At 42.6% G+C, this 15,056-nt stretch overlaps 1 protein-coding gene across 2 annotated transcripts in view; it reads right to left on the bottom strand.

The window, feature by feature from the left end:
- DSCAM (DS cell adhesion molecule) overlaps positions 1-15,056 on the bottom strand; it is a 467,981-nt gene that overhangs the window by 65,067 nt on the left and 387,858 nt on the right. For both annotated transcript variants that reach the window (XM_054290027.1, XM_054290028.1), the window contains exons 20-21: positions 14,784-14,917; positions 1,405-1,558 (exon numbers count right to left, since the gene is read on the bottom strand). In XM_054290027.1, the coding sequence (XP_054146002.1) occupies positions 1,405-1,558; positions 14,784-14,917 (288 nt within the window). The remainder of the gene's footprint in view (positions 1-1,404; positions 1,559-14,783; positions 14,918-15,056) is intronic.

Below are 15,056 nucleotides of genomic sequence, written 5' to 3'. Positions count from 1 at the left end.
CTGGCCATTGTCTCTCTCCAGCTTTCCTGGGGCTCCTCCAGGCCCTGCAAGGCCGCCCTGAGCTCAGCCCAAAGCTTCTCCTGTGCAGGTGAGCAATGCCAGCTGTGCCAGCCTTTCCTGCCAGCAGAGCTGCTCCATCCCTCTGCTCATCCTGGAGCCTCCTCTGGGCTCTCTGCAGCAGCTCCAGCTCCTCCCTGGGCTGGGGCAGCTCTGCAGGTGAGAAATCACCTGAGGGGGCACAGAATCCCCTCCCTCAACCCTGTGTTAAACTGCTTTTGGTGCAGCCCAGGGTAAGAGCTCTGCTGTTAATCTACCAGCATTAATGTGGTGATCTGCCAGCTAGACAGGTATGAACAGGGAGATTTCCCATGGTGATGGAGTTTGCTCTTCCATGCAGAAAGCACTTTCATGTTGGTGGCACTAGGCTGAAGTTCAGCAAAGCCTTTTCAGAAAGAACCTGTCATCATAATGCACTAGACACTTTATTTTACATCTTTACATCATTAAACACCCAAGTGAAGACTTAGCAGGCTTGTAAAACTGTAAAGCCAATTAAATGTATCTAATTTTGCAGCTCTGGGGATCTGTGCATTTCTCTGCCCATCCTGGCACAGGCTGTAATGGTACCAAGTTGAGTAGTAAAAAAAAAAATCAATTTGAAGACCCCATGTAGAGATTGAGTGGGAAGGGTCTCTTCTCACTTTGCTGCTCAAAATGTTAGGCCTCCATTTCCAAGCCAAGGTGCTCTAATGTTGCAAGCATCACATCTCAAAAGGCAGAATTCACAGGCCCCAGCAATATCTTTTAATAGAACAACTAATACAGCTGGAAATAAATATTCAAGATTTCAGGCACATTATCCTTTCATCATATCTGAAATAGAAGCAGCAAACTTCAAAGCTAATGCAAGTAGAGAACAATTGTTCAGAGTTTAGATATGTTAATCAGACCATTTTATACAGTAGATGGTACTTGTGGAGTACACAAGAGATATTACTGAGGAAAGGAATGATTAAGAAGTTACCTTGTACAGCAAGGAAAAGAAATATATTCAGAGGGGGAGAGGCATCATCTGCAAACCCCCTGCACCCAACAAGTGAAGATAAAAATGGCTCCAAAAAAGCAATCTATTCCCAACAAGTGAAGATAAAAATGGCTCCAAAAAGCAATCTATTCCCTTCTAAGGCAGGCTGGATGAGTTACCCCTGGAGGAGCACGTCATCCCCTCTCTGCTGACTCCAGCAAAACCTGGAGCAATTACCGCGAGTTGTCACCTCGCTTTTCGCGAGGCAGCTCCTGACAAATCCCACCCTCAGCGAGGCCACACCAGCCAATTCTGGCAGTAATTAGCAGCAGTAATTAGGCAGCAGAAGCCTGGCTGGCTGTGGGCAGCTGTCCCTGTACCTTTGGCCAGTGGCTCCACGGTGATGATCTCGCTGCTGTTGCCTCTCCCCGCAGCCGTCACGGCCACCACCCACACGCTGTACTGGCGGTTCCGGCTCAGGTTGGGGATTCTGTAGGAAAATGAGTCGGGAGAGGCTTCAAACTCGCTGATCACCTGTGGTGGGAGGGAGAGACAAATGTTTCCAGGCTAAAATAAGCAGTATTTGGAGAAAATGTGAGTGCTACAAAGCCTGTTACTTCAGGGCTCTGCGGATGGGTATCGATTGCTCCAAACAGATGGCAGATGGCAATAAACAGAGCAGACACAGTCACTTGTTGCAATCCATTCATATTCAGTGAATTTGTGCCTGTGCCTTGTTTACAGATTGGTTTTATTCAGATTAGGACTTTTATGTGCCATTCATTTTTACAGGGTTGGATAAACAATGGAAGTGGATAAATATGGCTAAATTTTACCGTCAGCAGTTCTGACAAACTGATTCAGCTCTACACAAAACTTTCCCAATGGAGGATTCATTGCTGCATCTGCTGTGAAATCTGGAGTTTACTGTTTCTGTCACCTAGAACCTTTGATGTTCTTTATTCCTGGCTTTTGGTGGCTTATCTCTTCAGCAGTGGAGCAAACCAAGGAATAAAACCGTGCTCTGTAGCAGACTGTTCAAACTTCCCCCAAGTCTAGTTTTGTTTAATCATGAAATTACTTCCATTCAGAGACTCCCAGCTGAAGGTCATCTCGGCCAGTTGGCTGCATTAGCAGGGAAGGACAAGTGCTGGAAGAAATGCCAGCTCAGTGTCTTCTCTGTCACTCAAGTGCCTGGGCCCAAGGGCTGCAGCAGAGCCAACCAGCTGCTCTGCAGTCCCTGCTCATCCATGAGAGCTTCTGCATCCTGCTCGCAGCAACCTGTGCAGGGTAAGGTGTGGAGGAACACTGAGATCCCTCTGGGGGCTTTGAGAGCCTCAGCACACCCTCCACAGGAAGTGTGAGGAGGGAAATCTCAGCTCTGAGCAGTTTTCCAGCGCTCAGTATTGCCACTTTTATTTCTTACATGGGCTTTGTGATGCCTGCACACAAAAATAGAGGGGTAATGAAGCATTGGGATGAATAATACTCACTTCCCTGAGCAGTGCTGAGCCTGGTAACGGCTAACTAACACTAGGCTAAAAATAATTAGAGGGTTAATGACATAGAAAAGAAGATTTTAGCAGGAATCAGCATTAAAAATAATGCATCAATGTAATCTAAACTGGGTTCAGATTGACAAAGTGTGCAAGGAATCTCTTTGATATACAAATATCTGCTTGTGGTAAAGGCCAATTCCACCTGATTAGCATTTCAAAAGGTACATTGACCTGAAAACATTGGAATATGTAGTCCTTCAAAGTGAATTCCAAACAAATAAAACATGCTTCTGAGATACCATTAAACACCTCTCCATGTGCACTGGCAGACAGTTTCAGCTGCTGAATGGGTCACTGCACTTCTCTGCTCTTCAGCTGGCCTCTCCTACAGCCTGGGGAGGAGGGGAGTTCATCTCCTCTCACATTTGAAACCCAGAGTGAAGACATCTGTCTCTAAGCCAGGCACCTCAGCTCCCTTCAGAGACCATGCAAAGGCTTCTACAGGAACACATTTTGTTCCTTCCATGGACAGTGATTTTCCTGGGAAGACTGGTTTGCTCCAGCAAAGTTCCCAAGGCTCTGAACAAGCCCAGAGGGGGAACTGCTATATTTTCTAGCCAAACTCATTGCCCCTTTGCTTGTCAAAATGCCAAATTGGTTTGTCCTATTTAGCCAGAGTTTGCCTGGGTTCCCACTTGTGATATGAAGAGGTCAATGCAGCCAGACACCTTTATCATTACGTGAAATATTGCAGCAGCTTTTGAGAACCATCTGCCTTGACATTTACACAAGAATATTGGACAAATGCCCGTAGCTTGACAGGCTGGATCTTTGTGAGGTCATACATAAAAATTAATGTATTGATCATGGCAGAGGAAGCTGAAATTTAATATTCATGAGGCAGCATTTCCTACAGTTAATTTGAAAGTCAAACAGGCCAGGCTGTGTCTGGCACTTAGGCTACACTCATTAATGCACTTACCTAGCACAGGTTCCTCCTAAAACACCTACTGACATGGACAGGGATACAGCACTTAGGAATAGCTATGCATCAGAGAATTCCTCAGGGCTAACTTTCATTCCAGCAACCATCAACTCTTTCTCACTGAAAAGAGTTTGTCCATCCCAAAGATGGACAAACAGCAGGATTTTCTGCTGTAAAGCTTTTAAAATGCTTTGTTTTCAATTCCTTTCTTTCCCCCCGCATCATTCATCCATTTGCATCTGTGGCTATTTTAAATGTAAGTTAATTATTCTCAGAATTAATTTATTAATTGAATCTGGTAAATGCATCTTCACTAAATTAACCACTCTCATTTTCCTCAAACAAGCTGCTACAGCAAAGGATTTTGGTTTCTAACTGGTTAACACACATCTTGTTTTTCCTCAGCTCACATTCCCTTTTAAACACTTGGGGATGCTTCAGTGACAAAGAATCGATTTTACTTTAAACTTTTGCCTGTCATTTCAATTAGCCTAACATGCCAGAGACTTTGATTACACAAGAAGAAAAAAAGGCAGCTTTGTCAGCAAAGAGAAGATTAAACAATTGAAATAAGAAATATTTAAAGGAATGTCACCTTGTCACATATTGGCCCGTGCATGTACCAGTATAGAACATAAACTGCTGTTCAATCTTAGAAGCAGTAACATGCTTGCTCAAGGGATTTTTGTTTCCTAATTGCTATTTTTCTTCAGCTTATAGATGATGGGTTAATTTTTCTCCTGCCTTAGCTCACTGTCTGAGAAGGAGAGACAGAGATCAGTCTCTGAAAGCCAGCAAGGCTGTGAAGAATAAAATGAAATCAGAGTCCTTTATCAGGATGCAGTCAATCTACTTCCCCAAGCAGGCAATAGCAAGAGATGCTGAGGAAGAGCTGGTGCAGGGAACATCATTTTCCTCTGCAACTTGAGCCCTAATGGTGTGCATTACTTGTACACTCTGAAGCAGCATGCCATCTCCTGACTTCTTTAAAGCAAAATTTAATAGGTAATGTGATAAACTCTGATCCCTCTGGCTTCTATTTTTAATTGCCCGTTCTTAACACAATCTGGGAAAAATTCAGAAGAGTGCTATAGAAAAAAATAAATTTCCAACAGTTTTCCAAGCAGTCAGGGAGTTTCCCAAGCAAGGAGTTAAGGCAAGAGTTGCATTTACTGTGGGCTGGAAGATTATTTAGTGAAAGTCAGCCTGGACCTTGCTTAGAGCTGGTTTCACACAACTTCTGATTAGGTAAGTGAGCTACAGATCTCTATCTCTGTTCTCTGCAAGATGCAGGAAACCTGCAAATGAACTGGGAAAGCCATATAGAGACTTTAAGGAGTGAAAAGGAAGACACAATCCAAGCTTGTGGTGTGTGTCATGAAGAGCATATACAAGTTGGTTACCTGTGTATTGGCTGCCTCATGCTGAAAATTAAATATAATATGTAATATGTAATATGTAATATGTAATATGTAATATGTAATATGTAATATATAATACTTAGAGTGGGGTGTGTGTTTGCATTCCAATTTTTGGGAGGAAATATGGCACCATCTAAAAATAGAGCTGAAATGACTCTGAGAGATCACCTGAGTCTATCTTTCTTCTTTAAACCAGGTTCATCTGTGTCTGCACAATTTCAAACAGATGTTTCCCCAGCCTGACTTTGAAGACTTACAATAAAAGGAGATTTTGCAATTCCCTAGGCTGCACAATCTATTCCACTGCTTGACTAATCTCATGATTAGAAATAGGGTTTTTTTAATCTAGCTTGAGTTTCCTGCTGCAGTTTCAACCCATAGCTTCTTTTCTAGTCCATTAGGAACATGAAGAATAGATTATTACCTTGATCTTTGTACCAGTCTTTAAACTACATGAAGTTTTGTCGTTCCTTTCCCCACCAGTACCCTTATCTTTTTACAACTAAATAACTCTGGTGCTTTCAACATTGTCCAGAAATCCCATTTTCTCTATCAGTTTCTCTAATAATATCTTCTGTTATCCTTCAGACTGTCTAAAGATGGTCCATAGCTTTCTCACTGTTTCCAAACCTGTACTCAACAATTCCAGGGATTCTCATTTGGCTTTTCAGGACAGGGTTATAAAGGATGTTAATGTTCATCCTGGGAGGCACAATAACCTCAAAATCCTCTTCTGAAGAATCAACAGAATTTCTCTCTACACAGTACTTTTGCAGTTGGTTATTCTGGGTACCCATTTTCTTGCTAAATTTTATCCAATTTTTTCCAGACAAATTTCCCAGTTCATCAAGACCTGCCTGAATTGTGCTTCTGTCTCCTGTGTACACGCAGTCCCTGCCAGCCTGGTATTCCCTGCTAATTTAATAGGCAGCCTCTCTATTTCATTAGCCAGGTCAGAAATGGAGCCACCGAGCAGAGAGGGCTCAGGAGAGACACTGAGGCTGCTCCCTCCTGCCCACAACAAGGAGCCACTGGATTTTTTTTTTTGCAGCCTCCCACAGAACAGCACTGAGTTTGCTCTATCTGGCCTGAGTTAAATCAGTGAAATGGTGTTTGCAGAGCTGGGGCTCTCTCAGCAAACATCCCTCCTTTGGGCTCAGCTCCACTGCTAAATGGGAGAGAGCCAGGTAATGAGTTGAGCACTCCATCCCAGTGATCCACTCTGATTTTTAACTCAGTTTGTGCTGCTCTAAATAGCTCTTTTCAAAACAATTCTGCTTTGGAGGGGCTCATGATAAGCAGTGTAGGTTGACATCAGTCACCACCACATCCTGCTGGGGCCAGGTGCTGCTCCTTGGGCCCTGTTTCATCACTGCTACAGATGAGGCCTAGAACAGGCACTGAGCCTCATGAATAATTAAAGTAAGTCTTTAATTCTGTCTGGTAAAAACACAATGATCTCAATCTTTTTGTACAGCTCCATCACAGAATTGTCTGCCTTGCCCTTCCTCAGGTATTGCTGGTTCTGGAAACCACAGAATTATCAAGGCTGGAGGAGAACCTCAAGTCCCACCATCACCCAGCCCACACCAGCGTCATCCCAAACCCTGTCCCCAAGGGCCACAGCCAGGCTTCTCCTGAACACTCCCACAGACAGTGACTCCAAACCTCCCTGGATAGATCATTTCAAGGCCTGACCACTCTTTCAGTGAAATTTCCATCTCCAATATCCAATCTGAACCTTCTCATGTGCAACTTTAGGCCATATCTGCTCATCCTTTCACTTTGGAAATGGCAGAAGAGACCAACCATTGCTAAAACCTCCTTTCAGGGAGTTTGAGAACAATGAGGTCCCTCCTGAACCTTCTTTTCTCCAGACTGAAGGATCCCAGCTCCCTCAGCTGCTGCTCCTAGAATTTATTTTCCAGACCCTTCCCAGGACACAGTCCATCACTTCAAGGTCCTTTTGTGATGTGAGAGGCCCAAAACTCCACACAGAACTCCAGAGGCAGAGAGTACTGAGATGTTTTATTCTAAAAATCACATTTTAGAGTCTCCTGGACTCACAAGTTATCCAGTACTGGGAGCTGCACCAAGTTGTTTCTACCTGGAAGCAAAGTGGGGTAATAAAAAAATCAATGTCTGTATTTATAGAGAATGAACTTCAAGCTCTGCATCCCTGAGAAGAACAGACAGAGCACTGCTGTGCCGTCTCAGTGAACTCCCTAAAGATGTGAAAGTCTGCCTGAGGTCACAAATTGTACTTTTCTTGAGGATTGCTGGCTTTTGCCTTCCTTTCACAGATGGACAGACTCTCAAAGCTCCAAATAACCACTAATCCTGGACCATGGTTTCCAGTAAGGCTCTTGGCTGCCACTTTGGTCTAACAATGGTTTCTGTTCAGGTGTTGGCTCATGTTTTGAAAGGTGGCATCTGTTTTTCACTCATTATTGAAGGTAACTGTTGGAAATAGAAGCTGTGCACAAAAGTGAATGCAGCTGCCATCTAACATTGTAACTCTATTTTTCACCTTAATTGTGGAATTAATCTAACATTCTAAAATGTTAGAAAGTTTCAGAGGGAACTTTTGGGAAGAACAGAGGCAGCTCCCTGCCAATCCAAAGAATCCCAGAATTCCTGAGGCAGGAAAAGCCCTCCCAGCCCATGGAGTGCCAGCTGTGCCCCATGGGCACCTTGTCCCCAGCCCAGAGCACTCAGTGCCACCTCCAGGGGACACCTGCAGGGATGGGCACTGCAAAGCTCCCTGGGTAACCCCTACCAAGGCCTGAGCACCCTTTTCTTGGGGAAATTCTTCCTGATGTCCAACTTGAACCTTTACTGGTGCAGTTTGAGGTCACTCCCTCTTGTCCTCAGAGCAGAGCTTGACCCTCACCTGGCTCTTCCCTCCTGTCAGGGAGTTGTGGAGAGCCAGAAAGTCCCACCTGAGCCTCCTTTTCTCCATGATAAACACCTGGAGGTCCCTCAGCTGCCCCTGAATTCTCATTTCCAGGTATTACAGCTGGAAGAAAAGTCACTGTCTGGATTTCCAGGTAGCTCACTTAGGGTCCACCACCTGCCTGTCCCTTTGGAGCAGCTCCTGGAGAATCCCTGAGCCTCCTGAGGAGGGAAGCAGTCCATGGTGTCATGGGCTGGTGACCACAGGAAGGTCAGGACACCAAGGACTAATTGTCAGAGTGTATTGATATCCCTGGGTGTGAGACGAGGTGGTGAGACGAGAAGGGAGGTTTATGAAAAAATCAATATTAAATTTGTTTTGGTAGGGCTTTACAAGGAGACCTTTTAAAAAATCATATAAACCAGCACATCTTCAGCATCAATTTATACTCTGTCACATCCCCTCCTGAGATCTGCTCTCTGACAAAAATAAGAGAGGTAAAAAATGTAAAGTTGACAAAGCAATTAAAATAATGAATGCACTGTGTTTGGGAGCTGGCACCAAAGATGTGAAACAATGACAAAAAGGCTAAAAATAGAACATGTGGTATATTAAATAGACACATTTTAAATACTGCCCAATATAAGGTTTTAAAATAACCCCCAAATTATGCACTATTTCTATGCTAAATAAAGCACAGAGGAATTAATAAGCATAAATATCTTCACGCTGTAAAAAGTGCAATATAGATACAGTGATAAATACTGCTTGTAATACACAAATCAATGAACATATATTTAAAATTCAACCTTACAGAATCTGCTGACTCTAAATAAACTTCTGTTCAGCAGTAACTTTATCTACTTAGCCAACTTCTTCCAGCTACTTCTCCATTTTTTCCAAGAAATTTTCAGCATCCTCCTAATCACTGAAAGATCTACAGGATTTAACAGCAAATAATTTCTGCCTTATAATTGCATCGACTCTATTTTCCAAAGTGTTCTTTTATCCAAGTCCTTAATCTGGAGAGGAAATGAGGATCAGAAAGTGTGATGCAAACCCAAAGTTGGAATTTAGACACATCCTATGCAAAATCAAGACAAAACTTGTGTCTGCCTGAAAGAATTGAGTGGAAAACACCTGGATGATGGGACTTTATGACAGCTAATAGTTTTAAGATCTAGGTTAAGATAATTGTATATACTTCCACATCTGGTTTATGTTGCTGGTTTAGGATAAGCATGTATACTTTCTCTAGGCTAAACAAAGAGAAGGGAAATTTTCAGAAGGAGATTTATCCAGTTTATCACTGACATCTAGCTTCTTTCCTTAATGAAAGGAAATCCTTGATGACCCCAGAATAAGTACTTGTGACTCTATTCAAGGTGACTGAAGTCAGATTAATTAAATACCACTTAGAGTCTGTGAATTACAGACCAAGAGCAGCAATTACTCTCTTCTTCCACAGAGCAACCCCAGAGACTCCTGTGTATGCTGGTTAAATCACATGATTTATTTTCCCTTAGTGGGTTTAAATAAAAGCAAAAGAATGAAACAAATAAAGAAGTTTAACAGGCTTAAGAGTATGTTTCTCACAGTAAAATAAGCAAACCAAAAAGATCAGCAACTGTCTGCCTCAGATGTTGGTCAGTTTCCAATATTGATCATGTTTTCACGTAAACTGACTTGGGTTTTCAAGTTTTGACTTGGGATTTGGCCAAATATAAGATAATTTCTCTCTTCTCCATCACTGCTTTGCACCTCTTCACCTACCACCTATTCCGATTCCAACTGTCTCACAGAAATATTTCCAGGCCAACACAAATCTTTGCTGGGCTTTAAGGTTTTGGATGTTTCTACACCCTTTGGAGAAGTCCAGAAATGCAGATCACAGTTTCCAGAGACTCTTTCCAACACAAGTACGTGGGGTTGACTGTAGGGTTTGCACTATGAGATAATTCCTAATCACTGCCCCCATTTCAGCACTGGGGTCTGCTTTGTGCTCTCAATAATCAAGTTTATTGTCTGGGATCTTTGCAGGAATATTCTCACTCCATTCATCTCATTCAACAGTTCTGGAATTTCTTCTCCTTCCAGTCCTCAAGCTTCTGGTCTTTTGAGACCTCAGTCAAAGGTGGATTTGAAGGACAAATCATCTCTCAGGAGAATCCCACAGCTAAGCAACAGTTTCATCAACCAACATTTCAAAACTACTGTCAGGATTAAAGACCAGAGAATAAACTGGTTCTTCTTATATGAAATCTAGGGGTTTAAATATATACCTGTATGCTTTGCAAGTTTTTGTCATATTTGCCAATCTTTGGGTCCTTGTGCTAGAAAGTGAGGTAAAGAGCTGAGAAAATACAGACCAGCAAAATCATTTGGGTGTCAATAAAGAGTATGGCATCATCCAATCAGAAATACACATATCAAAGTCTATTTTGACTTGTTGATTAGCAAAGTTTAGTCATTATGGTTGTTGTTGCTGTTTGGGCTTCGCTGATCTGCTGGTGGGTCACTCACTAATAGAAGCAAACACATTAAACAGGATTTTCCTGCTGTTCCCAGCAAAGCAGGTCATTAATTTGTGCATCACTCTGTACTTCCTCCATAGAAAGCCTGGAGATTAATGGAAAGGAGTCATGTAAGTAGAGGTGCACTATAAAAGGATAATAAATGGAAACCATTCTCCTTTCTCAGTGATTTTCCTTTTCAGGACACAGTCAGTTGGTTCTTGTCTTTCCTCCACTCATGTGGAACTCAGTTAAGATGTGAAATAAGGTGACCTCACTCCCACTCTCTGATTTCCTGATAGTGAGAGCTAAAAGCAGAACTTGTTTAGGAGACTGTGCATAGAAAGTGCTCAGATGGGAAAGACAAAGAGTCCTGCCAGTGGCCTAAAATGTCATACGAGTTTTATAGGAGACTTTTAAATTATGAGACATCTTGGTATCAATTTAATGTGTCTCTTTTCCTCCAAGGGTTGCACATTAACTCTACCACTGTCTGGCTTCCCTTCTTTTATACAGATTTGGACCAACTTTTCCAGTTTTAAACTGCCTCATAGTAATAGAATTGAGGTTGGAAGGTTCCTCTGGAGGTCACCCAGTTGAACCCCCTTCTCAAAGCAAGTTCAATTGCATCAAGTTGCTCAGGGACAGGTCAAGTGAAAACTTGAAGATTTCCAATGTGGAGATGCCACAGTCTGGGCCCCAGCTTCAATATTTGACCAGGATCTCATGGTAATATTTTCCCCCAGCTGATCAGAATTTCCCATCTAAAAAATTCCCTGTCCTTGCGCATAGGCACTTTCTCATAGTTTCCTGTATCAAGAAATCCTGATCCTTTACCTTCCTTCTCCGGCCCCAGCACTCTCCTGCTTCTTTAGGAGATCCTTTTTACCTGTTCTGAGATCAAAGTTTCCCAGGCTCGCTAACCTGTGTGCCACAGCCACCTTTTCCAGACACTTTCTGACATCTAAATTTTATTTAATCTAATCCCATTGATTCTTCCTTAAGCATTATACTGACCTGAATGCAACAAGAGGTCAGTGGCTGTTTTTAGGGCGGGTTTTTTTTTGTCTTTTTTCTTCAGAAAACCCCCAAGTCTCCTTTTCTGTTGCACTTGAAAAGCCCTGGCATTGCACATGTACAGCTCAAGCAGCCTCCTGAGGAATGAGTTAAGTTCAGCAGGAACTGAACCTTAGAGGAACTGAACCAGCAGGAACTGAAGCTTAATTTCTGTGCTAGGATTCAAACTGTGTTCCCTGTGGATGGCACCATGGGGGAAAACCCCCCTGGCAGGGTGGGACAGCAGTGACAGAACTTCCCTGAGACCTGGGCAGGAGGACTACCAGGAGCATACTGCCAGTACAATGGGAATCACCTCTCTTAAAAGGAATCTGGCCACCATGGGACCATTACAGGTGGTCCTAAAAAGCCAGATCCTACCAAAAGTTGGACATGGATACGGTGGAAAGTGGGGAGAAGCAAAATTATAGGCTATGAGTTAGCACAAAGGATAATTTTTCTAACTTAAATTCTGGCATATTCTGTTTCTTATATTGGAAGAACGGAGGATCCATGAAGTCTCATATTTCTGTATTTTCTCCTACATTTTCAGAATATAAAAAGAGAAAGTTTTGCCTAATTATGCCTGTACAATACTACAGACACAACAATTAAACAGTGTGAAATTGGATCCTTGCCCTTTATCTTGGCCAGAGAACAGACTGCAGTGGAGAACCTTTTCCATTTTTCACACATTAATCGTATTTGTGGTTTGAAACATCCCAGGCAAATACTGTCCTTAGGGCTCAAAATATTTAAAGAGGAAATGCTTTTTGTTCTATACAGAGGCAGCAGAAGTTTTAAAAGCTTCTGCCTTTGCAAAGCAAACTGAATAGTGCAAGAGGCAGCAAATCTTCATTTTATAATATGTCAGGCTTGTCCAAGTGTTATGTTTGTAATAAAAATATGCACAATATGACCAAGAGAATTAATTATTTTTCCTGGTGGTGACTTAAACACCAAAGCAGTGTTCTTGTGTAAAGGACTGGTGTTAACCTGTCTAAAGTCTATTGCATGGATTTGTTCTCAGCGATAAAATACAATCAGCAAAGAATGCAGCCTCCCCATAAATTTACCCCAGGCCTTTTCTCTTTCTATTCACTGATGCCTGAAAACTGAGTTTGCCTTTCTGATTGAATAGCAGACTTTTAGCAAAGTTCTTTTGCAGCCAGGGCTGTGAGTGATGGATGAAGTTTTTAGGGCTCCATACCTGCAGCTACAGCACTTGCTACTGATGGTGGCAGAGGAGATGATAAAGACACAGGTCTTTTATTTATTCTCCTCCTCACCCTAATTTAGGGCCTCTCCCTCTGTCAGCTACTTGTCTCTGCCAGCAGTGAATCAAACAAGAACTTCCCTGGATATATTAAGTGTATCTGCACAGCAGTGTTGGCATTTGAGCAGCTCTGCAGCAGGCTGGATTCACTGCAAAGCAGCTCTGAATAAAACAGCTTTTTTAGCTCACAATCCATCTCAGAATAAAAGATAACAAAGCATTTTTGTTAGAAATAAAGCTGAGGGAGTGTGTCCTATATTAAATACGTCCTGAGGGCTTGGATTTGTTTAAAAATGTCCAACTTGGCTTCTGGAAACTGAGCCCCCAGTGTGATCCCTGCCTCACTCAGCACACAGGGCTGATAGAGAAGATCTCTGCAAGCCACAGCTCCTGCTGATCTGCAGAGCACTGGGACAGGGACACATATTTATATATTTATATTGAACATATTTATACATACATCTGTGTGTGCATATGTATATTTCTATGTACACACACCTGCATGAGGGTAACAGCAGGATCATGGAATCACAGAATGCTTTGGGCTGGAAGGGACATTAAAGATCATCTGTCCTGGGGGCAGGGACACCTTTCAGAGCTATCCATGCACACATCAGCAATTAATAAAAAGCACAAAAACCTCCATGTGCCCCTACCTGGGGCTAAGGTATGGTTCCAAGATGGTTCATACATACCCCTGCATAATGAATACCACAAAAATACAGCAGTAAGACTCTGTTCAGCCCAAAAACAGCAAAAAAAAAAAAAAAAAAAGCAACTGTTCTTGTCATTGTCCATCTCTGAGGTGCTCCAAAAGGTAACCACAAAATGGGAAGCTTTGTATGTGAGAGACTCACATGGTGGAGAATAATATTTTTAGCTGAGGATGTTTATTTTCTTGGGGATGTAAATACAGGGAAAAAAGGTGCTAGCAAAGCCCCAGGAAGCAGCACTGCAGCTTTGTGCATGGAAGGTATGTGGAGAAGGCAGCAGCACCATCTGGTGTTCTGTCCAAGCCCCCAGAGAAGTTCCTGATCTCCACTCAGATCTGTCCTCTAAACTCTGACCTCTTTAACCCACTCAGTGCCATAGAAATGTATGAACTAATGAACTAATCACATTTCCAAATGTGATGGAAAAGCTCCAGCTAGTTTACATTTAAAGGCATGCTAAAGATGGTTTGGTTTGCTGCAATTATGAAATTAATGGACTTAGGAGAAAGTAATCCCACAACATATATCAGAGAATCAAACAATGGTTTGGGTTGGAAAGGATCTAAAAGACCACCTTGTTCCAACCTCCTGCCTTGGGGACAGGGAAATTTCCACATGCCTGAAGTACTTTTGGAAATTTCTGGAACAATATTTTCCTTTCCTGTCAAACCAAGATGGCATTTTTTACGTTTGGTGGGAAGTCCTGCTTAAAACTGAAATCCAAACCTTGGATATAAACTAAATCAAAACCTGAGATATAAAATAAATAAGTATCCTTTTCAATCCACATGAAAATAAATATACATGGGTATTTAAAGAGAGCAATTGGCCCTTGTGTTTAAAGATTGCTGAATTTCATTGTGATTCAGACAGGAAGAAAGATAACCTGATAGTCCATTCAAATTTCCTCCTGCCACTTTCTCAGCAAGTAAAAGCACATAGAGCTACATTGGGCAAATATTCCAGGCATAAATAAGCCTATTCACAAGCAAATATGTTTGTTTGTAAGTCATTATGTTCCTTCACACATGAATACTCAAGGCAAAAAGGCAGGAACTTCGATGGAAGCAGGGTAGATGAATACACGCCTCCAGCTGCAACAGGGCTCCTGCAGCTGGTCCTGGAAAATGGAACTTGGTACATTCTAAACCAACCAAACCTTGAAAAATACTTCACTTCAACTGTATGTTTTGAAATTATTTGTATAATAGGTTTTGAACAAAAATCTGATAGTTGGGATAAACCAAACTCCACTCTCACTTCTCTCTGCAGCTCCAGGATCTCCCTTTGGCCTTGCTCAGGGAGCAAAGGGCAGGAGAGGAAGCAGCAGGGAGAAGATCAAGCACTGGTATCTGCAAATGCTGTGTGTCAGCCCTGCAGAGAGGGGCTGTGGCACTTACTGTGGGGTAGGGGTGGGAGCAGAACACGGTGTATTTCCTGATGATGCCGTTCAGCTTCAGGGGAGGCAGCCAGGACACAAAAACCGTGGAGGCCGAGGCAGCAGCTGCTTTAACTCCAGCAGGAGGACCTGGAACTGGAGAAGCAAAGTGTGTTAGAGTGGCCCAAGGCAGATATTCCATCATCCCAGTGTAACAGAGGAGTTAAGAGGAAAAGGGGAGTGTGCTGCTTTGGTGGCTGTGCCCCCATGGGCTGAGATGGACACTCGGTGTTAG

The sequence above is a fragment of the Melozone crissalis genome, unplaced genomic scaffold, assembly GCF_028551555.1.
Source record: "Melozone crissalis strain CALT ecotype California unplaced genomic scaffold, PUWL_Pcris_2 ptg000075l_1, whole genome shotgun sequence".
NCBI lineage: Eukaryota > Metazoa > Chordata > Aves > Passeriformes > Passerellidae > Melozone > Melozone crissalis.
Note: the sequence above shows the minus strand (reverse complement) of the source record. Positions and strands in the feature narration are given on the sequence as shown.